This window comes from Macaca nemestrina, chromosome 2, assembly GCF_043159975.1.
Source record: "Macaca nemestrina isolate mMacNem1 chromosome 2, mMacNem.hap1, whole genome shotgun sequence".
Lineage (NCBI taxonomy): Eukaryota > Metazoa > Chordata > Mammalia > Primates > Cercopithecidae > Macaca > Macaca nemestrina.
In genome coordinates this window covers 103,645,158-103,672,085 of record NC_092126.1, presented here as the reverse complement: position 1 = coordinate 103,672,085, position 26,928 = coordinate 103,645,158, and the positions used below count along the sequence as shown (strand labels likewise).

The 26,928-nt window shown below is 40.1% G+C and overlaps 1 protein-coding gene across 9 annotated transcripts in view; it reads right to left on the bottom strand.

The window, feature by feature from the left end:
* Positions 1-7,813: 7,813 nt before the first annotated feature.
* Positions 7,814-26,928, bottom strand: part of MYRI (myosin VIIA and Rab interacting protein) — a 412,711-nt gene continuing 393,596 nt past the window's right edge. For 7 of the 9 annotated variants that reach the window (XM_011738817.3, XM_011738816.3, XM_011738815.3 and 4 more), the window contains 5 exons: positions 24,657-24,818; positions 18,072-18,176; positions 17,899-17,959; positions 16,403-16,521; positions 8,697-10,277 (listed from right to left, as the gene is read on the bottom strand). In XM_011738817.3, the coding sequence (XP_011737119.1) occupies positions 10,245-10,277; positions 16,403-16,521; positions 17,899-17,959; positions 18,072-18,176; positions 24,657-24,818 (480 nt within the window). In that variant the 3' untranslated portion in view covers positions 8,697-10,244. Of the gene's footprint in view, positions 10,278-16,402; positions 16,522-17,898; positions 17,960-18,071; positions 18,177-24,656; positions 24,819-26,928 lie in introns of all 9 variants that reach the window. The other 2 variants (XM_011738813.3, XM_011738820.3) reach the window with 1 other exon arrangement.

Below are 26,928 nucleotides of genomic sequence, written 5' to 3'. Positions count from 1 at the left end.
AACCTCCCTGAACAGTACAAGGCTGAGAACTTGGTTCACTTGAAGGAGCCATCTAGGAAGTGCCAAGGGCAGGCCAAATTGCCCTAATTGTGGCAGGGTACAGACTCTCTGGATTCATGGAAAGTCTTAATCATTAACTGATGTACAGACATTCATAGCACTTTTCCTGCACAAGTAGACTTTCAGAGATTCTTGGGTTGCTGGGCTTGTAAATTGCTGCCCCTGCCTGCCTGCCTGGTTTTGAACACTATGAACATGGAGAGAAGCAGAGCTGGATAGAGGAGGAGTCTGTTACCTCATTCACTTGCCTCACAGTGGCACGTGGCTCTTACCTGTGTTAGCAGAAAGATTTGACTTTGGCCCATTTCAAAGAGCCATAAAGACACTTGATTGAAAAGCTCAAACCTCAAGGCAGTCCATTGGTTTATTGCTAGGCAGTAACAAGCTGTTGTCCTTTAGAACTTGAGTTAAAATAGCTGGATAGTAAGTAGACGTTCTTTCTCTGGCTTGGGGAGGAGAGTAAGGAAGACACAAGATGGACAGTTTTCACGAAAGGAATGGCACAACATATCCCAGGACTTAATCCTCTTATGAGGGTCACCAATGGCTAGGAACTGTCTGGATTACCTCCCCACCTCTGTCCTTCTATCTGCCCTTTACACATTGAATTAGGTCTAAAGAATTAGCACTGCCCCTTACAGGGGTAGGGATGGGGACAAGCTGGAGGGGGAATGTGAGTCATCAGAAGCTTTCTAGGTTTTCTAACTGGTAGATGGTCTTCAAATCTTTTAAGCCACACAACCCATCAGTAAAAACTGTTTGACAATTTACTGTTTGACAAACAAAAACTGTTTGAAATATGTGTATTTATTTATAAATTATTAGCATGTACCTACTATCAGCTATCCACATTTTTAAAATATTGGTACATCTTACTTTCAGATTAAAACAAAGAAATGAAAGATCTAATATTTTCTTTTACTTGCTCCTAATTGAACATCTTCTTCGTTTTTGTTTTTTTTTGTTTTTTGTTTTTTGTTTTGAGATGGAGTCTTGCTTTGTCGCCCAGGCTGGAATGCAGTGGCGCGATCTTGGCTTATTGAAACAACCTTTGCCTCCTGGGTTCAAGCAATTCTCCTGCCTCAGCCTCCCAAATAGCTGGGACTACAGGAGTGTACCACCACCCCCAGCTAATTTTTGTGTTTTTAGGAGAGATGAGGTTTTACCACGTTGGCCAGGCTGGTCTTGAACTCCTGACCTCGATCCACCTGCCTCAGCCTCCCAAAGTATTGGGGTTACAGGCGTGAGCCACAGCGCCCGGCCTAATTGACCATCTTCTGTAACCCATGTGTAGTCTAGACTCTGCTTTAAAAACTACTGCTCTAAGCTTTGGGTTCCTCAAGTTCCGGCTTTTTGTTGGCAAAGGATGAAGGGGAGGGATCCACTCAGAGAAAAAAGGGATCATGACTGCATGTATGAGCTGTGTTCAGAGAAATCAATAGAAAAAATGAGTACTTCAAGCTCTCCCCTGGTTTGCCAGTGATGGCGGGAGAAGGCAGTGGTATTCATGGACTCTGTGTTACCTCTCACTGAGCCCAGAGATGGTATTTAAGATGGCACAGCTCGACTAAGCCAAAGTTGATGCTGTGTTTCATTGGGCGTTATGGGTCCTGAAAGTCTGGAAATACGTGGGCCTATACCAGACTCTGGGGAGCAGATTCCTGGACCACTCATTACTACCTGGGGTTATGTCACCCTCTCTAAACAAGGAGTAAAGGTAAAGTAGAGGTTGGCGGAGCCTCCGAATCCTTCATCTTGGTGTTGTGATTTCCCCCCACATTTCAGTGTTGTGGGATCCTCACCCCCAATCCCAGGATGGGCATGAGAGAGACTGCTCCCCTGCTGTGCATGATCTTCATGCAGTTCAGTCACATGGACAGAGGTAACCACAGCCTAGAGCCAGGACCACCACAGCCACGGGAGGTGAACCAAACTCATTTCAAGCACCTGCTCTGTGCCAGTCTCTGTGTGCGAAAAATGGAACCCAGTTCCTTAAGAAGCTCTTGGGCCAGTGCAGGAGAAAGATGTGCAAACACACACATGGAGTGCAGGGGAGGTCTTAGTTTGGGTTTTTCTCCCAAAGCAGACTGAGTCGAATTGTTCATTTGGAAAGTAATCCTAGGAAAAATACTGAGGGCAGGTGAAGTGAAAGAAGGAAGGGAGGAAAAGTCACAAAAGAGGCATCAATGAACAGGCTATCACTGTGGGCAACTGGGCCTCCATCCCTCAGGGGATTCCTTGAGGAACTCTGTTGAACCTTCCTGCTCAAAGTGTGGCCCAGCAGCATTGGCATCACCTGGGAGCTTGTTAGAAGTGCAGCATCTTAGGCTGTACCCCAGACCTACTGAATCAGAAGTTGTTTGCACATTAAAGTTTGAGAAACACTGCCTTAAATCTTTCATCTTTGCCAAACATAACAACTTTGATATAAAACATTTTTTAAAAACTATTTTAGGACTTGGTTCTACTAAACTGGATACTTCTGATAACTTTTTTGAGGTTTCCAATATTTGAAGTGCATATTAAAGTTTTTTTCAGCCCGTAGAAAGCTATTTAAAATGCAACTGCATTTACCTGCACTTTATCATAATTACAACTCCACTGCAGAGACAGAAGGCTCGCGCAGCCAACTGTTCTGTAAAATGCTAATTGTGTATGGGAAGTACTTTCCCTCAGAGAAAAATAGAGCGGCTGTCATGTAAGAAGTTATTTTTAAAGAAATACACCAAATGTCTCCTGTACTTTAATGTTTTATCAAAATTTCAGTGAATAGAATACCCTTTGTGAAAGATCAATACACCTAACTCGGATGTAGCTGGACTGTCTTTACTGTCTTACATTTCTTGCCATCTGATGGGAATGGCTGTGGGTGGGAAGATGAGGAAGTCAGGAATTCTGGCCAGGAAATGCCTGCCTGGAGAGGATTTCACATGGTCTACTGATGTTGTTCTCTTTAATCTCCCACTCCTGATCTGTGTCTGACCGTTTAAATGTTAGCTTGTTTGCTGTTAATGTTTAGCAAACATTATTATGCCAGGCACACTAATGGTAGTTGTCAGCATAAAATAAGCAATAGAGACTGACTTACTAAAGCAGAGAGTTTATTTGGGAATAGTAGGAGATTGCAATCCAAGATGTACATGCTATGATGGATCATAGGTACATCCAAGGGGTTTGGGGAAAGGGGAAAGCTTTTAAAGACACAAAGGAGAAGCCCACATAGGCTGTTTTGAAAGAAGGACCATTGGTTATGGGGCTTGTTGCAGGAGTTGGCGTTAGCTTTTTGGTGGAGACAGCTGGTGTCAGGCAAGTGTCCTTGAGCAAGCGGCTTAACTGGTATCAGGCAAGTGTCCTTGAGCAAGCGGCTTAATGAGATGCTGAAGTATATATACTTTAAAACTTGTGTTCAGCAATAATGTTTCAGTGTTTTACCTTACTTGGAAATGATCTAGATTTAAAATTTAACTTAGAAAAATTCGAAGGGTATGGCTACTGAAGAAATTTGGAACACTTTTAAAAGTAGACATATTTTAAAATATAATGATTGTTAAAAAGTACATATATAAACTTTTATTTCAGTTATATCTCTTTAATTCACTCATTCTTAACAATTATGCTTGGAACACTCATGAAAATTACATAAGACATGAGACAAAGCTGCCGTCACCTCAAGTTATTTTCCTATTATCCGTTTTGACAGCACATGCATGTCAGGCAGTCATGACAAAGCAAGAACCCTAAAGTTAGGTACATGAGTATTGTTGACAGCTCAGAAGACACAAAAGTTCTCATTAAACTGACAATATTAAGCAAGTCTTGTTACAGATTTACTTAAGTCATGAAAACCTGAAAAGCATTTAGCTTAGTTCCTGTATTTCTAGGAATTTTAGGTATACTCATTCATCTCTAAGCCAATTTGAATAAAGCCTTTACTATTTGTAAAGACCTTTACAATTTTTCATTTGCTCAATATTCAAATAGTCAAAAATCACGCCAACAAGGAAGAAAGTGGACAGGGGGCAGAGCATATAAAGTTAGCAAGGCTTTTAGAAAAGGAATTTCAGTTGACTAAGATGTTCCCATGGGAGAAGCAAGATTTAATAGAACAGAGGGGCCTTAAAAAATGCATACATAGCCTGCATTTTAGCTTCCAATTGACTTCCGGCCATAGAGTTCCTTAAAAAAATCCTCCTTGGCTGGGCCCAGTGGCTCATGCCTGTAATCCCAGCACTTTGGGAGGCCGAGGCGGGTGGATCTCGAGGTCAGGAGATCAAGACCATCCTGGCTAACATGGAGAAACCCCGTCTCTACTAAAAATACAACCAAAAAAACCAGCCGGACGTGGTGGTGGGTGCTTGCAGTCCTAGCTACTCGGGAAGCTGAGGCAGGAGAATGGTGTGAACCCAGGAGGTGGAGCTTGCAATGAGCCGAGATTGTGCCACTGCACTCCAGCCTGGGCGACAGAACGAGACTCCGTCTCAATAAAAAAAAAAAAAAAAAAAATATATATATATATATATATATATATATACACACACACACACACACTCCTCAAATATCTTACTATCAGGTTTCATCTGTGACAAACAGCAAATATTCCTGGCAGTATTGAACTTTTTTGTTTCCTTTCTGAGTATACAGCTTAGGAGAGAAAGCCAAACAAGCAAACGGTTCAATTCCAAACCAAAGATGTAATTCAAACTCATTCTTACAAACGTTTTTCTCTTGAGAAGCTCTGCATTTCAGTTTTATGCTGCAAAGGATAGGCTGTGAGTGGATATGTGTATGACAATCTTGGTCTATAATCCTACACAAATTTTATTTGGATTAATGGTGGAGGAGTCAGTCTAGTCAGACACATTGTCTTTCTGAGAGCCTCGCAAGAGTTACTTTTATAGATAGGAATGATGTGTGGTTAGCATACTATTTTATGCAAATGGTGGCTTCCTCATCAAGTGTAATGCATCTTTTATTCCTTAAGAACAGATACTTTAATGGTTGAAGCTGCTATATATTTACTCAGTCCTTCACAGCTTGGTTGTTGAAGATCAAGAATAATTTCCCCCCTTTTCCTATTTATTTTAAATAGGCAATATGTTCCTATGACTCAAAACTTAAATGGTACAAAAAGGTCTATGGTGAAAAATTTCCCTTTCACCTCAAGCCACTATCAAAGATAAATTACACTGGATACTTGTTAAAAATGGCAAGACAGATTTTATTTGAGCTACTGCAATAGGGAAGAGAGACTTCAGCATATAACCAAAGTCAACTCTGAATATGGCAAGGGTAGCTGGGTATTTTTAGCCAATGGACTTGGTGAGGAAATCAGTGGATAGAAAATTATTAAGAGGAACTTGATTAGATATTAAGGGTAGGGGTTCTCACTAAACTGACTTGCTAAACTTGTGTTGGCAGGCCAAGGACAAGGCCTAGTTGAGAAGAGGACTCAAAGAAGCCTGAATAATTTGGTCAAGGAGGGAGTCCTTGTCACCAGCCAGCAGTGTTGCTTTCTGTGGACAACCACTAATACTGTATTTATTTTGTTTTAATAACATCAGGTATTTTCTTTATATTAAATTATGTTAGGAAAAGTCTCATTTCAACCAGATGTGATCCAGTCTTACTATTTGTTTAGGTTCTAGAAAATGCTGCCCTATTCACCAATTCCATTTAGGGCCTCATTTTCTTGGGTATAAAGTGGAATTGCTGTGAGCTTCCTCAGAAATTGTAAAGATATAATTGATGTATAAGGACTCAGCAGCGCCTGGCACATGGCAGGCATCTAATGATTGAGATTGCCCTTCCTCCCTTTCCCTGTTGCCAAATGGGCTATTTTCCCAACTTTTTTTGGGCCTCTTGTTTGAACCACAAATTTTGGTGCCCTAGCAGTCCTTGGTGCTTGTGATGGATATCTGTTTCCCTGCCATCTGTCTTTGTCTGACAAGCTGCATGTGAGTTCATGCTGCCCACATGCTCTGCACCGCCATTCCATGCTGCAGCCCAGCAGCAGTGTCTACAACCTGAGATTTCCTAAGTGAATATTCTCAACTTACTCCATACTTTGAAAAAATAGCTTTACCTGTGCCACATGACATTGCTAGTTGTGGTTCACTATGTGCTTTAAACACTAATTATCCTGGAAGTTGAATGTATGGAATATTACTTGAATATATACAGTGAGAGCACTGTAGCTAGTGTTTGGCTGGGTTGTTGCTCCATGAAGGATACATTCTTAGATTCCTCTTTGCCTAGCAGTGCAGTTAGAGACAATCCCTTCTTTTGAGTGGAGGGGAAAAGGTTGGGCTTTACAGTTTTGATGAAGCTTCCTTTAAATCCTGGCTCCCTGGCTTTCAGCTTTTCCAAGCATTAGTTTCCCTAGGGTAACCCAGGTGCAGGGGAAGTCTCTTAAAGCAAGTTGTTTCCCCTCCACCTTGCTCCTAGGTCAGAGGTTCTCAAAGTGTGCTCCCTAGATCAGCAGCATCAATATCACCTGAAGTTTGTTAGAAATGCAAATGAGAAACATTGAGGTGGAGGCCAGGTGCAGTGGCTCATGCCTGTAATCCCAGCACTTTGGGAGGCTGAGGCAGGCAGATCGCTTGAGGTCAGGAGTTCAAGACCACCCTGGCCAACATGGTGAAACCTCGTGCCTACTAAAAATACAAAAATTAGTTGGATGTGGTGGTAGGCACCTGTAATCCCAGCTACTCGGGAGGCTGAGGCGGGACAATTGTTTGAACCTGGGAAGCAGAGGTTGCAATGAGCTGAGATTGTGCCACTGCACTCCAGCCTGGGTGACAGAGAGAGACACCATCTCAAACAAAACAAAACAGAAACCAGAAACATTGAGGTGGAGCCCAGCAATTTGTCTTTCAACAAGCTGGAATGTTTGTTGTTTCAGAGACTCCTTCAACAAGAATCTTTGGAAAGATGATTCTGATGCACACTCATGTTGGGATACTGGCTTTACTGCATAAAGCCACCAGGCAGAGGCTCTTGGCTTCTGTTAATATTTTTATATACTCATTTATTTTAGGTTAGTAGAAGGTTCGTATTCCTATTTGGGGATGACAGGGGTCAGTGTCTGGCTTGAGTGCTCTGGGCATGGCAGCCTCAGAGATGCAACAACCTCCACTGAGCCTGCAAAAGACTGAGAGAGTCACTGCTTCCTGCTCAGCTACACAGTCCCCCTGGAGGTTGACAGGGGCTTCTCCATTTCTGTCCCAGTTTACCTCTAGCTAACTCAGTGTTCTCAACCTTACCACTATTGACATTTTGGGTTAATCTTTGTTGTAGGGGGCTGCTATAGTTTGAATGTCTCCCAAAGTTCATGTGTTAGAAACTTAATCCCCAATGCAATAGTATTGAAAGGTGAGAACTTTAAGAGAGTTTAGGTTATGAGGGCTCTGCCTTATGAATGGATTAACATTGTTATCATAGGAGTAGGTTCATTATTGCAAGAGTGTGTTTGTTATAAAAGTGAGTTTGGCGTTCTCTTGCTCTCTCTCATGCATGCTTTCTTACCCTTCTGCCTTCTGCCATGGGATGACACAGCAAGAAGGCCCTTGCCAGATGCAGGCCCTTTGACCTTAGAATTCCCAGTTTCCAGAACTATAGGAAATAAAATTTTTTCTTTATACATCACCCAGTCTGTGTTATTCTGTTATAGCAACACAAAATGGATTAAGACAGGGGCTGTCCTATGCATTATAGGATGTTTAGCAGTATCCCTGTTTTCTGCCCACTAGATGCCAGTGGCAGCACACCCTTAGTTGTTACAATCAAAAATGTCTCCAGACATTGTCAAATATTCTCTGAGGGTCAAAAATCACTCTGTACCTCCCTTTGAGAATGACTGGTCTTATGTGGGTGACCACTTGAGTGGAGGTGGTCACTGGGAAATTTTGTCTGGAGGGGAGAGCAGTGTAACTGGAAGGAAAGTTTTGAATCTTGGCCCCTCCAATTACTAGCCACATGACTTCTTTCCCTGTTCCCTACTCACTCCTAGTCTCCCTTAACCAAAAAATTGCACACACACAATCTTTATTTTCATAAATGACTTTTACTTATCATTTCTCTTGACAGTAATTCTTGGCAATGTGCATATAACATGAAGGGAAGCATAACTTTCAGAAGTCATCAAAGATATTATCCTGTTGTCCTCATTTTCTTAAACCATTAAAATATTTTCATTTATAAAAATTAATCTAAATATAAATATTGACACTAAAGATCAAAATCACTTGATGACAAAATAATTCTTCTGGAACTATAACATATGCTTATGGTTTGTAATAGTAAATTAAATCTTTGCACTTATTTGGCACAAGGAAACCTTTATAAAAGTTCAAATGCCACACAGCAGGCTGCTTATTCTTCTTTTTTGTTGTTTTTTGTTTGCAAGGCTTACACAGTACACATTTTTGTCAAAGAAAACTGAATATTTTTAACACTGTAACACAACAATAGTTGCTTTTCATGCCTGTTAAAGAAAACGTTCTATTTGGAAGTCAAATCTTTTTTTGTTGTGTTTTTAAAATTTGTTTTTGTTTTGCTTTGAATCACACCAACAGAACAAAAAGCCGAAGATTTACTTATTTCAAAGGAGTCATTTCTGTTAGATGACACATAACACAGCATCAGCAAGGAGTATTATTGGAAGATAACGTAGACCCCCATCAGGAGTGGATCATAGCACACAAATCAGCAGAAAATCAGATCTGGAAATGCACATAGCAGCAAAAAAACGTAGAGGTTGAAAACAACAGAGTTAGGCTTTTCTGATGCATTCCAATCATAATTAGCATAAAGGTGTGGCTTTGGCAAATTAATCTCTCTGGCCTTCAGTTATTAAATTTGAAACATGGGAAAACTTATTGAATAAGGTTGCCATAAGGATTAAAAGGAGAACATTGCCTCCTTCAGAGCAGGCACTTAACACACATTCATCATAACTCCTCTCTTGCCTCCTTTCTTTTACCTTCCTAAGATTCAGACTGTATCAGGAACAAACATAAAAGAAGGTTGTTAGTGCCCAATTAATTGAGTGAAAGTTCAGTTCCATTTGCTTTTATAAACACTCTAAATAGTCATGCATTTGATATGGGTTCAAAGAAACCACAGACATGGAGTTAGAGTCAACTCTTGTGTCCATTAAATGCACAGTTTGTCCTTGAATTTTTTTATACCTATAAATTATCTAAGGCTATTCCCTAATCATTTTTATCTTTAAGGTCATTTTACTACTTTGCTGAATATTTATTGGGAAGTAAATTTGGAGGACAAAATTTTTCTCATGTGGTCTTTCTCTGTGGTAATTCATTTACCTAAACTTTGTTTAGATGTGATCATTGCTAAACCACATCATGTTGATTCTGGACAGTGCCCTAAAGTTGAGCCAATGATGGTCTTTCTCAAGCCCCTTTCCCCTTCAGTTTTGGGAAACTGTCAGTAAGCCCATGGAAGAACCCTAAATTCTTAATGAGACACTGTTTCAGATAGACCTGGGCATGGCATGAGTGAGTCAGAACTTCTCATCCTGTGGCTTGTGATTGCAAAGCAATGGGAATGACTGGTAGTGTGGTAGGCTGAGATTTTAGTAGGAAGGAGGTGGCTGAAGGGAGACCTGCAGTCTTGACGGTTGAGCAATCCCCAAATTAGACTGTCCCTAGTGTTCACTGCATGGACTTGCTTTTCCCTCAGGATTTGTAAGACAAAGATGCTTGTGAGAGATTAATAAGCATTAATGATGGATTAAATAATAATTCCCACCTTCCTCCCTCCACCCCCCTCCAACAGTTTTCTTTTGGAAAAATTGTTGACATGGAATACTAGCTGAATCAAAGGGATAAAAAAAAAGATCTTAAAGTCAACACACAGTAGCAAAGCAAACAGGGAAAATATGTATCTTAAACATGGAGCTCTGCTGTTGGAAGCCAGTGTCTTGGTTTTCTGTCTTGGATTCCCCTGGGAGCCTAAGGCAGAGAGTGGGCAAGACCGCAATGCTGAAGTCTGAGACGGCTTTCTGGATGAGGTATCAGGACAGCCCTGTGCAATGGTGCACTGTGGCCTCCCCAGGCCTTCTCCTCAGGTGGAAATCCATACAGTACTCGATGGCTGTTGGGTCAAGGCACTGTCGTGTACGGCCGGAGGCAGTGAGTCACTGGCAGTGGAATTCCATGGTGTCAGTACATCACAGCTGACTCCAGAGCAGGCTCCTGAGGTGAGACATTGAACACACTCTCATCAGCCACTTGGGAAGACTGAGAATAAGCAATGAAAAATAATGTTTACTGCTTTTTAAAAGCTATTCATGCTTATTGACCAGTTAGATGTTTCGCAACATTTAGAAAGTGATGTCATTTTTAAATGCATACTTCTTAATCCACCTGAAATTAATTTTGGTATTTGGAATAAGGTAATTATCGAATGTGCCTTCTTTCCCACTACCATCCCAATGTCCAGTATTGCAAGTACAGTGTTCTTGTTTGTTTAATAATCCATACCTTCTTTACTAGTTTCTAAATCTTTTACAAAGATAATATAACACATTCTCATATGTGGCTGTATCTGTTTCTGGGCTATTTTATTTCATTAATGATCAGTTTCATTTCAGCTTTTAATTTGTTTTAAAATCTGGGAGGAAAATCTCTGTAATTTTGCAAAATGCTTTTGTCTATTCTTTCTATTATTACATGAACTTTAATTCAAGGAAAATTTCACCGAGTTTTTTAATGAAAATTGGATTAAGCTACAGATTAATTTGGGAAGAAATGACTTTTCTTACTGAACTGTTGATGTGATTTATTAAAATCCACTTATGCCTAGTGTTCCACTATTGGAACGCTAAGCGTGTGGGAGTTATTTGTATCCTACTGCTAAAGGTCATCACCAAGGTCTGATTTTTCACTCATGCGAAAATTTAAAAAACTGCAACTTCCAGCATAAATGGGATTGATATCACAGTATTTAAGCTATCCTTGCATTCCCACAAAACCTACCTGTTATTTGTTTATTCATTTGTTCTTAGAGATAGGGTCTTACTCTGTTGCTCAGGCTGGCGTGCAGTGGTGCGATCGTAGCTCACCGCAACCTCAAACTCCTGGGCTCAGAGGATCCCCTCCTTAGCCTCTCTAGTAGCTGGGACTACAGGCACATGCCACCATGACTGGCTAACTTTTTATTTTTTGTAAAGACAGGTCTCACTATGTTGCCCAGGCTGGTCTTGAACTTCTGGCCTCAAGTGATCCTCCCACCTTGGTCTCCCAAAGTGCTGGAATTATAGGTGTGAGCCATCTTGCTTGGCCTACTGTAATTTATTACTGAATGCACTGCTCTTTAATTGGCTAATATTTTATTTCATATTCTTCATCTCTGAAGAAGTACAACTGGTGTAATAATTTTCGTGTGTCTGTGTGTGCCTGTGTGTGATGGGCACAGAACATGTATGCATGCTTACCAGACATGGATCAGGCTTTCATGATTGGGGTTCTGATAGCTTCACAACATGAATCTTTTAGTTTTCAATATTTTGATGACCTGGAATATTTTATATGGTATGGGAATTAATTGTTGCTTAAAAAAAATCAGCAAAATCATTTGGCCACAGAATCCTTTTGAAAGGTTTAATAGATTTTAAGTTTCTTTTTATTTCTTGTTAGTTTTTGCTATTTTTCTGATTTGATTCTGATTTGACTAGTATTGATTCTAAATTTATGAGAATAGTTTTACACCACATTATATATATAAAAAATTGACATCCTTTTATATAATCTTTTGTTTTCAGTTTTTTCTTTATGTGACTTACAAAACTTTCTATTTTTTTCAAATAATCAACTCCTAGATGTAGATATAGAGAGATCATTTCCATAATTTCTGGTCTTAATTAAATGTTTTTTATGTTTATTTTTGATGTCTGGAATTCAATGTCTAGTTGTTTTTCTTCTTCTTTAACAAGGAACAAAATATTTAATACTATAAATTTGACACAGTGTAGTTTTATATGTATGCTATTTGCTTTGGTATATATAATGTTTTCATTTTGTAAGTGCCCTGTGGATTTTTCTAATTCAGTAGTTATTTTGAAGTGTATGTGTATGTGTGTGTGAGTGTGCATGTGTATGTGTATGGACAGTTGTGTATGTGAGTACAAGTGCTTTTTAACTTCTAAGTAGGGTTTCTGTTTTTTAACTTAGGTTCTAATTTTCTACATTGGCCCTGTCCAACATGGTAGCCACTAGCCACATGTGGCTATTTACATTCAGATTAACTAAAATTAACTAAAATTTAAAAATCAGTTCCCTCAATGCAGTAGCCACATTTCAAGTATTCAATAGCCACATGTGGCTCGTGGCCACTGTACTGGTCACTGCAGATATAGACCATTACCCTCATTACACGAAGTTCTATTAGACAGCACTGCCCCAGATTATGTTTGGCATTGTGATCATAGAGGGTTTACTTTTTGGAATTTATTGAGGTATTCTTTGTGATTTTGTATAAAGTCAATTTTTATAAATGGTCCATTGATGCCTGGAAAGAGAGTGAATGATCTATAAAATATAAAGTTAGATAAACATCTTAATTAAAGCTTAACAGTTACACTATTCAATTCTCTAATTTGTATTTATTTATGGGGTACTTGGGCTGCCAAAGGCTGATAAGGGAGTTTTAAAGTCACCAACCATTGCACCACAAATTGTGTTGCTTTATTATCTGCCAAATCAAGAAAGGCTCATGACTTAACTACTTTATTTTATCAACATTTAAACATCTTTCCTCCTTGTTTTCTCTCAATGCTTTTTATCTGGAATTCTCCTTTCGTTGAAAGTAATTATTTCTGCCCTATTTTGCTTTTATTTGTTCAGTAAATATTGTCTATTCTTTCATTTTTAAACTCTCTGTGTTACTTTAAGGTAATTTATTTTTATTTTATTAAAAAAACATATTGAGGTGAAAGCCACATAACATAAAATAAACCATTCTAAAGTTAACAATTTGGTGGCATTTAGTATGCTCACGAGGTTGTACATCTACCACCTTTATCTAGTTTCAATAAATTTCTGTCACTCTAAAGTAAAACCCCTTACTCATTAAGTAGTTTCTTCCTATTGCCCCTTCCCACAACCTCCGGCAGCCACCAATCTCATGTCCTGCCTCTATGAAAGACAATTTATTTTTAACTTTCTTATTTATAACCAATTCCTTCCATGACTGTAGTGGTCTGCCCTTTTAGTGTGATAATACATCTTTTTCCGCTCTGTGAAATAATGGTCAGAAGCAAGGGATTAGACTTTAAAAGGTCAGGGTTAATGGCTGACCAATGAAGAGAAGGCAGTGAGTAGAGCTACTGCCATATAATGCCTGAGAGTAACTTGTATTTCAAAAGGATGTGTCCACCATTATGCCATTATGTGGTGCTTCTGTGCTCATGAGACAGGGACAATGACAGGGAGGAAGAGGAAGGGAGGAATGGGTGAAGGATAAAAGATAACAGAATAAATTTGTCCTTGCCTTAGTCTTGTCATCTCAGACATGATCTGCCCTCTGCGTAATTGGTATCACTGAGACAGCTTAGTTAGATGATCATTTTCTACGTAAGTAGCATCAAACATTTGCCAAAACTTTGACATGTATGTTGGTTTTGTGAAAGGAAATTAAATCTGGGGGGTCCCCAAATCACTAAGCTAAAGGGAAGAGTCAAGCTGAGAACTGGGTCATGCAAACCTGCCTCTCGTTTCGTTTCCTAAATAAGATGGCTACACGCCTCCCCAATATTTTGCCTACGTGGAAATTCCTGGTTAGCTCCAAGATCTTTACCCTAAGGTGTTTCGGTTAAAATTTCACCATGGCAATGCAAATTGATAGCTTATCTTTACAGGTGCAGTCACCCCCCCCCCGGCCCACCAGACACAAATGCATATCTGATTGTTCCCCTGCCCCATTTTTCTATATTATCTGCTGTAAAAATGCAGATTCCCTGCATTTTTCCTCTGCCCCATTTGTCTATGTCATCTGATGTAAAAAAAATGCAGATTCACTGAGCCGGACAAAGGCATGAATGACTATTTTTCCCTACCCCCCTCTTACATGAAAATTGTGTACTTCTCAATAGCCTGCACTTTCCTTTTTAAATTTAGAGCCCTCAAAATCATCTTCTGAGAAAGGCATAGACCTGTCTCCTGCGTGCACATCCTTAACTTTGGCAAATAAACCTATAAAATGATAGGGACTTGTCTCGTTATTTTTATCGATTGACAGTTTTTAAGCAAAAGATCCAACACACCTTTCTCTATAATTTCTAGAGTTCATGCAGATTATTTACTGTCTCTTCCTTTGCTACATTTAGGAGTAGCTGCTGACTTTTTTCAGGAACACAGCATTAACGGCTAATGAGAAATTTAAGGAAGAGTGATTATGAACTGAAAACAGAATAAAAACTGTTACATCTCAACCAGACCTTAATACTCTATTTACATATTTTTATTTCTCTTATATCAAAGCTGCTTCCTACAAGGAGCTAGAGATGCAGTTGAGAGGATATACCCACATATTAAAGAGGTATATAGCAGGCAGGATGTTACTTAGTTTTAGAACCTCGTCCCTACTGCTAAACAAACCCTTAATAGTGGCTACACCATTAGGATGTCCTGATCCAACATTGAGGTTATAAACTCTATTGTCAATTTGGATTCTAGAACTGGGGAACTTATTCCGTTGATCAAATTATTGGGTCAATGTGTATTAACTCACTTAGACTAGTGCGGTCTTAGTTTAGGTTGTTTGGAGGTTGAATTATGCTCCAAGGTCACTCCAACCAAAATTTTTAATCCACAGATAGTAGGCTAGGGCCTGCAGGCTTGTTTGAGTTTTTATTTGCATTAATGAATTAAAGCTCCATAGGGTTTTCTCATCTCATTTGTTTATATCCGCCTCTTCATGAATAGATCAAATTCACTGATTAAAAGTAAGAGACAGCTGAACCTTCGTATGGCTATTCATACAAGTCCCTATTTAGGGAACAAGTGGTTATGCTACCTTTGCATGGTCAGGATACCGTGGCTGTTGAACATATGTGAGTGGGCAGGCAGTGCCTCTAATACCGGTAATGCTAGAGGTGATGTTTTTGGTAAACAAGTGGGGTAAGATTTGCCGAGTTCCTTTCACTTTTTGTAATCTCTCCTTAGAGCATACCTGTGTTGGGTTAACAGTGTCAATAATAGGGTGCTTATTATATCAGTTACTAATATTAGGCTGTTAACTGTCAGTGGGTTATTCCTGTCTGATGTAAGCTTATGCAATGGAGAATGTCTTCATGTTACTTATATTAACATTATTGCTTCTATTAAGTAATAGATTAGTCCAGTGTGATGTTAGGAGTTCAGTAGAGTGATTAGAATTAAGATTTAGATGTTGAGCTTAAATGCTTTCTTAATTGGTGGCTGCTTTTGGGCCAACTATGGAGGTAACAGTTTTTACTCTCTGTAGGAAGGTTGTTTCCTAGGGTCTAAAGAGCTGTCCATCTTTAGACTAACAGTTAAACTTACAGGGTGATTAAGTAATTCTGTGGGTAAGTTTAAAGCCGAACTAAGATTCTATCTTGGACAACCAGCTATCAACAGGCTCGGTAGGCTTGTCACCGCTACCCATGAATCTTCCCACTATTTTGCCACATAGGTGAGTGTGCTTTTTCAGCTGTTCTTGGGTAGCTCGTCTGGTTTCGGGGGACTTGGCTAAAGTTCTCTGTGTATAGTTATTTCTAGTTAATACATTATGCAAAAGGTATAAGGGCTTGTCTTTGCTTTTTAGTGCTTGATACAGTTCTTTTATCTTTCCCTTACGGTACTTTGTCTATTGTGCCAGGATAAGCATTTCTATCGCCTATACTTTTGTCTAAGGTAGTTTGAAAATATTTTTAGCAAGGTTTGGGGCTAGAGTTGGCTCAAAGTGATCAGGTCATGATGAAATCTTCTGGGTATAAGCCGAATGTTTTGGGTTAAGCTACATTTTGGTTTGTCCAAGTGCAATTTCCAGTACACTTACCATGTTACAACTTATTTCCTCTATACGTGCATAGAAAGTTATTAGTAAAGGTGATTTCTAGAGTAACATTTGAGGAGGGTGACCGGCGGTGTGTGTGTGCTTCGTAGCCTTATTCAACCAAGCACTCTGCTCTTGGTTTACCGCTAAATCCACCCCCCAGTCAAATCCAACAGACCATAAGACCATGGAGGAAGGATACTTTTTGGGGGTTCTGATGCAGGAGCTACAGGAGGAAAGGCTGCAGAATGGAGGTACCATCAACAGTGAAAGCGATGAACATTAAGACAGAGATGACATTTACCATCAAATCCTTGGTGGTGCCTTTCCTTTCCTTAGTCCTGTTTGTTGAGGAGCCTTGGAGAATGAAGTTGCGGTTAAATGTTTTAATGGTCGTCACTGAAGATGTCTCAATTTTTTCAGCTAAAAGGAAATAAATGGGGAAAAAATGTTACCCAGAAGATGGACTGATTGTTAAGGAAAAAACAAGGTGGCCAGATTACTCAGACTTTTGTTCTAGACTTGGAATCTCATTCCTGTACTGTGTTTGACTATGGAATCTTTTTGTTTTGTGTTTATTTTTATGATGGACAAATAAGTTAGGGCATCATTGATAGCTTTCTGGGAAATGATAGCTCAGAGATAACCCAGTACAGTTCATAAATACTTATGTGCAGTCCTGAAATAGAAAAGGTTCTAAAACTTGCAAATTTTTACAACTTTGGAGCCAAAAGAATCTGATTATAAAACCTGACCTGAACTGATATAAAACCTGAGGCCATTTAATGTCCTTGTCCATCTCATGGAGTGCAAATGTTCTTGTGCTCTGCTGTAAGGATATTAATGTGTTTGATTTTCAGATGCTGCCTAGATGCCACAGGGGGTGTTAAGAAATATACAGCACATGTACTATATTACCTTTCTAATGCTCAAGAAATTATGAAGCACATGTGGACCCAAGGGTTTCAAATAAAGGACTGTGAATCTGTGATAAATTTTAACTGCATACAGTTTTGTAGATTATAAACATTCAATAAATGTTTGTGAAATGATCAATAGCAGAACCAAGGCTCAAATGTACATCTTTGGCTTTCTACTCCTCTAATTTGTAAATCTGAATTTCTAGTTTGGCATCACCCTTTTGTGGCTTCTGAACCCAGGGCATTTTTTGAAAATGTCCATTAGATAAAGGCAACATGACTGGCATTGCCAGAATCCTTTCTAGGTTGGACACTGTGGCAGATACCTTTGGTGTTCTGTTCACTTCTCTCTGACAGTCACCATTCTAGTACATTCCAATAGATACTACAGCAAGTACCACCACTCTGTCTTGGCTCATGCATGGGGCAGGTCAGAAGTACCAGGGAGTTAATGCCCCCAGAAGTAACTCTCAGCCAGAGATGGATGGGAGTTTTAGGACAAATATCCCATCTCCCTGCCTTTTGGGCAGAAAACTCTGAGATGCAGCCAGCATTGTCTCCCAGAGGTCACCAGGAGGACTTAGCCTTATTTGCCCAAAGAAATAACTCCTAATTCAAGTACCCTGTATTGATTGACTTAATTTCTTTCTCTGAATCATTTCTCTTCTTCTCTAGCAGTGCACCTTCCAAACAAGCTACTTCCACTCCTATCCTTGTCCCAGGGTTTGCTTCTGGGGGGACCCAAATCAAGATAGACAAGAGCAATTCTGTGTGAGAACGCTCCATTAGATCTAATTCTCAAACTCAGGTCTCTGTGTTATCCAAAGTAAATGATTCAGGCTTAATTTTTTGGTAGCTTTGTGGTTTTAATTTAGCATACCTTTCACTGGTGGAGCAGGCAGTTTCCTCCTTTGCTGCCTTGATGTATCTATGGTTTGTACCTACAAACAGAATACAATGAGCAATACACCTTTGCATAGCCAAATATATTTTATCTTCTAAATTTTCCAAGCCATGTAACATTCCAACAGAGGGAGAAAGGGACAAACACACCTGGGTCCTTTGCTTCTGATCCCGTCTTCTTGTGAGGCGCACACATGGTGCTATGTTTAATCCTGCAATGGTCAAGGCTGAAATCCGGCTCTCGATATCAGAAATCTTAAAGCAACAGAAAAACAGGATTGGCAGGGAGAAAATACAGAAGGGGAAAATATTTCTTAAAAGTGTTAAGAATTTATAAAGACAAATCTGCTTTGATGTATGCTCATTCATTCATTCAACTTCTACCAAACACTTCTCTATCTAGTGTGTAGCAAGAAAATAAAACACAGGCCTTTCTGTATAAATTTAAATTTCTAGTTTGTTAGCTCTAGAGCATGTCAACAACCCCGTCAGAGTATGCCTAGGGATAAATGAAAGCCTGGGGGTGTGATGGGGACCCTGGCCCAGGGCCACCTGGCTCAGCATGGGGGGTAAGGAGTGGTCAGAAAGTCATAGGATTTATATGTCCTGTCATAGTCATTTATATGTCCTGCTTTCTTCTTCCATAACTTCGTGAATCCAAAACCACAGCACCAGGTTTTAGAAGGGAGGCCTGGCAGCCCCCGGTTCAAGTCCATCTCCTCCATTAAGAAGCCAACCAGCCTTGAGAAACTCATCCCCTCTCTGGGCATCATTTTCCTAATTTGCAACATGGGAAGGTCAAGAGAGAGCTCAGATTTTCTTCCAGCAGAGTCTGAATGCAGAAATGGAAAGTAAGAACCCACTTAGTGCCCAGGGAGAACCCTGGTCCTCCCCTGTCTCCAGAAATGAAGATATTGTCCCTGCTCTTAGAAAAGGGCATTATTATGTGCCAGGAACCATGCTTAGTGTTTTAAATACATGAACTCATTCATGTCTCAAAATAATTCTGTGAAATAAGTACCATTATCTTGGTTTCACAGATAAGGAAATGGTGGCTCAAAGGGATAAGTGATATACCCATCATCTCACAGCCAATCTGGGCAGTGCATGGAATTCATGTCAGTGGCCATGCTATTATCACATTGCCACAGTCTCAGAGGATGTGCCAACACCTGGTATGGGGGACACTGGAAAAGGCAGGGAAGGGCTAGCAGAGTCAAGGGAAGAGGTCAAGATTCTGCTGAGATGGTACATTCTGAGTGTTGTTAGGAAATCAAACAATAAGCTGATGGTAGACCCCAGCCAATGTGTGTGTGTGCTCCACACATGAGGGCTCCATTGCCTTCCAGCCCTCTGCATTTCAGTGCTACTCAAGACAAATTTTAATTCTGCTGTCATTTACCGAGGGCTTCTTTGAACAGTCTACTGTGATAGGAGCTATAGGAGGTACACAGAAAGACTGAAGGGTCAGCAAATTTGGGAGATGTGTCCCCTACCCCTGAGGGGTGGCAGTCATGGTCAGAAAAGGAGGAGGAGGTAGGTGAAGGCCAAGTCTGTGGCATCTGGTAAGAGAATACAAGCTACCCAGTAGCCAGCCCCAGAAGGTGCCACTTGAGTCCTGCCCTTCCTGGTCCCCAGATGCCTTTCTGTTCTTAATCTTCAAATTTCACATTAAGAATTGCATTCTTTTGGTTTGTGAACCAATAAATTGCAGAAGCCTCTGAGAAAAGTTGAAGGCTAAGCTTTTACCAGTCATAAGCAACTGGTGTGGATTAGATGCTCACATTCTTCCCCGGAAGCAGTTTTGATGGAGAGCCTTGCTCAGAGGGCCCTAAGAAAGACAAGGTCAATGGGAAAGCAAGCTGCTGACCTCTTCATTTGTGGACTGTCAGATTCTGGAATAAGAAAGGGTTATTTTTTCAAGTTTTAGTCCATAGGACAAAGAACAAAGAAAGAAGAGGCTACTGAGGGCTGATTCTGCCTGTATCTTATCTCTATATATAATTAATATCCCACTTCAATTATGTCTCTATATAATTATGTCCCACTTCTAGAACTGCATGTCCAAGGAGCTATACATTTGCTAGAAGGGGATGACCAGTTCAGCTCTGAGTTTCCTGGAAGCCAAAGCCAAGAGCTCCATGTCCACAAGATCAAAGACCAAGTACTCAGAAGAACAGCTTTTCCTGATACTAAGAGTTAAGTGTTCTCCAGGAATCCTCATAGAGACAACCTTGCATGATGCAGTGGACAGCACCCTTAGCATGCTCTGCAAGGGTCATTCTGCAGTCTCTTTCAGCACTGGACAACAGCATTCTGTCTCAAAGGTAGACCCTAAGTTGATAGCATCCTTAGAAACTGTCCTAATATTACGAAGAACACAATTTAGCATATGTACCCTCCTCAGTGAGGACCCTCCTACCATCCTGCAAGAAATTCTCTGTGAGACTAGACTTTGGATGAGAACTGACAACAGGAAGTTGGAGACTTCATTCTCTGGCACCAGTTAGCCTGGTGGGGAGAATTTCTGCATACCTGGAGGTGCAGTTGAGATAATCCACAAAGCTGAAGGCAGGGTCAACAACCTCCCATGCAAGTTAAGGACACCTAGGCAAGTGCATGTATGCCTGAGGGCAGGACCAACACATTTCCCAGGAAACCACACAGCACAGACTGGATAAGAATGTGGGTTGTTTGCATAAAAACCCTAGAAGAAAATCTAGGCAATACCATTCAGGACATAGGCCTGGGCAAGGACTTCATGTCTAAAACACCAAAAGCAATGGCAACAAAAGCCAAAATTGACAAATGGGATCTAATTAAACTAAAGAGCTTCTGCACAGCAAAAGAAACTACCATCAGAGTGAAAAGGCAACCTACAGAATGGGAGAAAATTTTTGCAATCTACTCATCTGACAAAGGGCTAATATCCAGAATCTACAAAGAACTCAAACAAACTTACAAGAAAAAAACAACCCCATCAAAAAGTGGGCGAAGGATATGAACAGACACTTCTCAAAAGAAGACATTTATGCAGCCAACAGACACATGAAAGAATGCTCATCATCACTGGCCATCAGAGAAATGCAAATCAAAACCACAGGAGATATATCTCACATCAGTTAGAATAGCGATCATTAAAAAGTCAGGAAACAACAGGTGCGGGAGAGGATGTGGAGAAATAGAAACACTTTTATACTGTTGGTGGGACTGTAAACTAGTTCAATCATTGTGGAAGACAGTGTGGCGATTCCTCAAGGACCTAGAACTAGAAATACCATTTGACCCAGCCATCCCATTACTGGGGATATACCCAAAGAATTATAAATCATGCTGCTATAAAGACACATGCACACGTATGTTTATTGCAGCACTATTCACTATAGCAAAGCCTTGGAACCAACCCAACTGTCCATCAATGATAGACTGGATTAAAAAAATGTGGCACATATATACCATGGAATACTGTGCAGCCATAAAAAAGGATGAGTTCATGTCCTTTGTAGGCACATGGATGAAGCTGGAAACCATCATTCTCAGCAAACTATCGCAAGGACAAAAAACCAAACACCACATGTTCTCACTCATAGGTGGGAATTGAACAATGAGAACACTTGGATGTAGTAAGGGGAACATCACACACTGGGGCCTGTTGGGGGTAGGGAGCTGGGGGAGGGATAGCATTAGGAGATACACCTAATGTAAATGACAAGTTAATGGGGGCAATGCACCAACATGGCACATGTATATGTATGTAACAAATCTGCATGTTGTGCACATGTACCCTAGAACTTAAAGTAAAATAATAATTAAAAAAAAAAAAAAAGAATGTGGGCTGTTTGGCGCAGTGGGTCACACCTGTAATCCCAGCACTTTGGGAGGCCAAGGCTGGTGGATCACTTGAGGTCAGGAGTTTGAGACCAGCCTGACCCATATGGTGAAACCCTGTCTCTACTAAAAATACAAAAATCAGCCGGACGTGGTGGTGCATGCCTGTAGTCCCAGCTACTCGGGAGGCTGAGGCAGGAGAATCACTTGAACCCAGGAGGCGGAAGTTGCAGTGAGCCGAGATCATGCCATTGCACTCCAGCCTGGGTGACAGAGTGAGATTCCGTCTCAAAAGAAGAAAAATAGAGTGTGGGCTATGAGGTCACAAAATTTGGGTTAAAATCCAGGTTTTATCACTTTCTAGGTATTTGACCTTGGATAAGTTTCCTCAGATATAAAAGGAGAATAGTAACAGTAGCTACCTTGTGGGGTTGCTGAAAAAATAAATACAATAATGTGGTAAAGCATTAAGGACAAATACCTGGTACAAAATAACGCTCACAGAATATTGGGGATTATTGATAATATTATTGTAATATTTAAAAATAAATGAAAAATTAATAGGCATACATTTAAACACATGGAAAATGGACATTTGGAACTCCAGAGTTTTCTGCCATAACAGTCTAGAAAAATGTGGAACGGGGAATAACTATCCAATAAAGGGGGAATAATTATCCAATAAAATCCTCCCAAACACCCGTAAATATTACTTCCTGTAAAATCATTCAAGAAGTATTTGCTACACAATGTAACAGAAAACAAGTGATTTGATTCTAGTTTATATAACTTTGACAATAAATTGATTAAGTCTTGGGTGAAATTTATGGAAAATAATTTTTTTTTGGAGAATTGCTGTTCAGCCATTCTTAGTGGTAATGGTCAACAGGGCCATCTATCTGATGAGCTCATTTCTAGTTCACAGCATTGAACCATCCACAGAATGGAGAATTGTGCCCTTTCATTCTCTAGAGTGGCTGATGATGTCAGGAGTTGTAATTTTGACTCAATAAAGTATTTACTTTTAAAATAATTATCGCCTGAGATTGTCATCTTCTCTGTGAAATGAAAATAAAATCTCAGGGCCCCCAATTCACTATGCCAAAGGGAGAAGTTTGGAGGCTGAGTCACAACCCCTCCTCCCTGCCCCCCAAAACTGGCTTTCCTTTTGTTCCTAAACTGATAGCTACAGATAGAAGGCCACATGTCTTCACAGCTTCCATCACCCTGACAATGGAAATTAACAGCTTATCTTCGTGGGTACAGGACAAGAGGAGACTAGAAATTGTCCCCTCACTCACCTGAAAATGAATGCGTATTTGACTGCTTCCTCTACTCTCTATTTACTTTTACTCTATCTTATGTAAAGCACAGATTTACTGAGTGCAAGATGAATACATAATTGACCATTCCCTTTACCCCTCCTTCTCATGTGCAATGGGCAGATTCACAAGAATGTCACCAAACCCTCCCTCTTCCCTCCATCCCTTTCCGCTCCTGCCCACTTTTCCCCTTTAAATATTGAAACCCTCAAAATCCTGTTTGGAAAAAGTACGAGCCACAGATCCTACTGTGGTTTCTGTCTCTTTTTTTATTTTCTGGGTGCATCCTCAATCTTGGCCAAAAACAAAACAGCAACAACAAAAAACACCCTCTAAAATGACAGAGACTCACTTCAGTCAGTTTCTTTGATTTATGTCTCTATCCAAATATGGTTTCTGTTGACCACAGTTCTCCCAATGATTCAGTTTTAAGATGCAGGATCTATCTCAGTGGCTCACGTCTGTAATCCCAGCACTTTGGGAGGCCAAAGTAGGCGGATTGTCTGAGGTCAGGAGTTCAAGACCAGTCTGGCCAACATGGTTAAACCCCATTGCTACTAAAAATACAAAAAAAAATTTAGCTGGGCATGGTGGCATGCACCTATAACCCCAGTTACTTGGGAGGCTGAGGTGGGGAATTGCTTGAACCAGGGAGGTGCATGTTGCAGTGAGCCGAGATTGTGCCGTTGCACTGCAGTCCAGCCTGGGTGACAGAGCAAGACTCTGTCTCAAAAAAAAAAAAAAAAAAAAAGAAATATCAGCAAACCAGGGGTCTATACTGAGCTTAAGCTGCAGAGACCAGTGTCTCTCAAACTTGAGTAACACATGGAGCCCTTTTAAAGAAAAAAATTGTCATGGGTCCCGAGAATATATCTGCAGACCCCAGTTTGAAAATCAGTGGCTTAATCCATGGGCAATTTTAATTTACAGAGTCAAAGCCTACAGGAATGTCTATGAAAACTTCAAACAGCCATATTCACAAAGTTATAAGACTATGTCAGTCAGTTCTTAAATAGCTGTATGTAAATCCTGCCTCCTCCTCATGAAAAATATTGTCCTGAGAAATGTATGCTTCCAATTTCCTTCATTTATTCATCCCATTTTTATTGTGTGCTATGTCTGTGCCAGGTACTGTGCTAGGCACTGGAGTTTCATTTTAAGCCACACAGTTATAGTTCTATTCTCATGGAGCTTTCAGTCTATAATGGGGAATATTATTTAATATTATTGCTTAATAAGTAATCAACAGTATGATAAGGGTCAGAAAAGGATGGTCTTGGAGTGGAATGGAAACCTGTGTAGTAGAGAGACCTATGTATGGGTCAGGAAATTTCTCAGAGAGGAAACTGGTATAAGGTTTAAAGGGCAGTCCAATATATTATTAAGGCTTTAACTTGGGGGAGAAGAGGACTACACTTTTAAAGGGAGAATTTGGTGGAATTCATCTGGAAGGACCATATCCATGCAAACATGCTGGAGATGATGGGAGCTGATAGATACAATGGCTTTAAAGTGATTCTTGTAGAACATGGGGCTTCCTCTTTCACCCTGCAGGACCCATGTGGGCAGAGAGGAGAGTTCTCACCTGGAGTTCAGCATGGTGGACTTGGGCTGCAGCCGTGGCCACCTGGTCCTCCAGATCCGCCAGATGGGTCTCATCAGTGCCGCTGTGGATGCAGCGGGCGGCATCTTCCAGCTCAGTCAGCTGGCTCTCCAGTCCATACACAGTGCCTGCTGCCAGGTATACCTGTAGAGAGAGTGCTGCATTTGAGTTCAGGTCTGCAGACCTGGGACTCGTTGGGGTCCCTTGAGGGGACCGCAGCAATTCAGAGGAGTGAGAGAGAGAACTGGGCTTAACATGGCAGGGGGAATGTTATTTTTATAACATTTATGAACATTCTTCACACTTAAATGTGTGAGGTCTTGACACCCCTCACTGTCAACCACACCTTCCCTCTCCCACAAACTTTCCTGTACGAAAAAGCATTTTAAAGTTGCTTTTGTTCAAATAGTGCAAAATACATGACATCAGCTATGCAAATTGTGTATTGGTCCAGTGACTATAAAAATGACTATAAAGAAGAAACAAAGAGAAACATTCATGATGGAGTTTTGCCAACACAACTTTTGTTTAGCATTTAGTATTTGAGAAAGAATTCAGAAAACATGAAAGAAGGGAAATAATTTAAAATAATTACAAATTTTGAGTGAATTCTCTGATTAATTAGCTTCTGCATGCTTCAGTGAGGTTAAGGGAATTAAATAAACCTGAAGTTTGTAGTTGAAAAATATTTCTTAGAAAATAGTGTGATGTTAAGAGAAGCATGTTGAATCTATTTATCTGTCAATTAGGACAATTTTTGAGAGCTATTAAAAATAAGAGAGCAAGTCTGATAAAGAAATTTAAGAAAAAGAAACATTTTTTACTTACAAGTTTATAAGGTTATTCCCATAAAAGTGAGCAAGGTAAAATCCTTGAAATAACTCAGACTAAGTGGTGTGGGCCAGAGTGAATGAAACACATACCCCCTCTCCCTAATCAATAATGTGATGAAGCAACCAACAACACAAGAAATGAGATGTATCTAAAGAAAGTCATTACTTAAAGAGAGGTTCTTGAGGTTTAATCAACATATATAAAATCCTAAACCTGTAATCACAGCAATTTAGAGTTGATTTGAATGAAACACATGGCCAAGACTTTAACAGTTTCCTGAACTTGGGTTAAGAATACAGAAGAGTTGAAGACAAGTCAAGAGTTCAGGTACACAAGTTATGCTCCTTCCTTCCTTCCTTCCCTCCTTCCTTCCTTCCTTCCCTCCCTCCCTCCCTCCCTCCCTCCCTCCCTCCCTCCCTCCCTCCCTCCCTCCCTCCCTTCCTTCCTTCCTTCCTTCCTTCCTTCCTTCCTTCCTTCCTTCCTTCCTTCCTTCCTTCCTTCCCTTCACTTAATGACGCTGTGTTGGTGAGGGAAAGAAGCCTGAGATGTTCCCACTCTGTCAATTCCTTGGCGTGATTCACTCATCTGTTTTAAAACTGGCAATTTTACAAAACATTTCAAGGTGGAGCAAAGGCAGGTACAGGTTTGATGAAAGCAAATTTGTGCACCATCACCAGACATAATTACCTGGGCTGTGGGAGCTTTCAGCACTGATTGGCACAGACGATGTCACATCAGATGATTCACCAGTCATACAGGGGCCATGAATCAAATGTCTGATGGGAATTGCCATACTTCAGTTTATCTTTTGTTTTATATTTCTTTATCATATGTTGAATATGTAATTCTGTTTCATACAGAGAAATTCTGTTTCTAAGAGATCCTCACAATTTAATCATAGCCATTTATTTTTGTTTTTAAACAGGAAATGGTTCTTTGTCAAATGAAAGAAATGATAAATATTTCAAAGGTATTTGAGTGAATAAATTATTCAAATAATGTATCACAAAATTTCTGAAGTTGAAAAACTTCCCTTTAGAGGGTAAAAATATAATTGGGGGTGGGGAAAAGGGGGATAACCAGAGAGAGAGAGAGAGAGAGATGTTTGAAGTTTATTATACTTTTTTATACTTTCTCCTATCTACACCAAAAAAAGTAAATTTATTTTAATAAGAATTTAAAATATAAATCTACAGTTTTACACAGTGAAACAACATTTGGAGTTATTTAAGTGAAATAATTTAAGCATGGCAATGGTTAAACAGAACTTAACATAACTAAGGTCTTGGAACCTTGATTTTAGCAGAAACATGCAAAACTCAATGTCATCACACCCTGGGATGTGCATCAACCTGATTGCTGTTTACATCTTCAACATGTTCATTCCCTAATGTTCCTTTTTTTTTTCCTGCCAAGACAA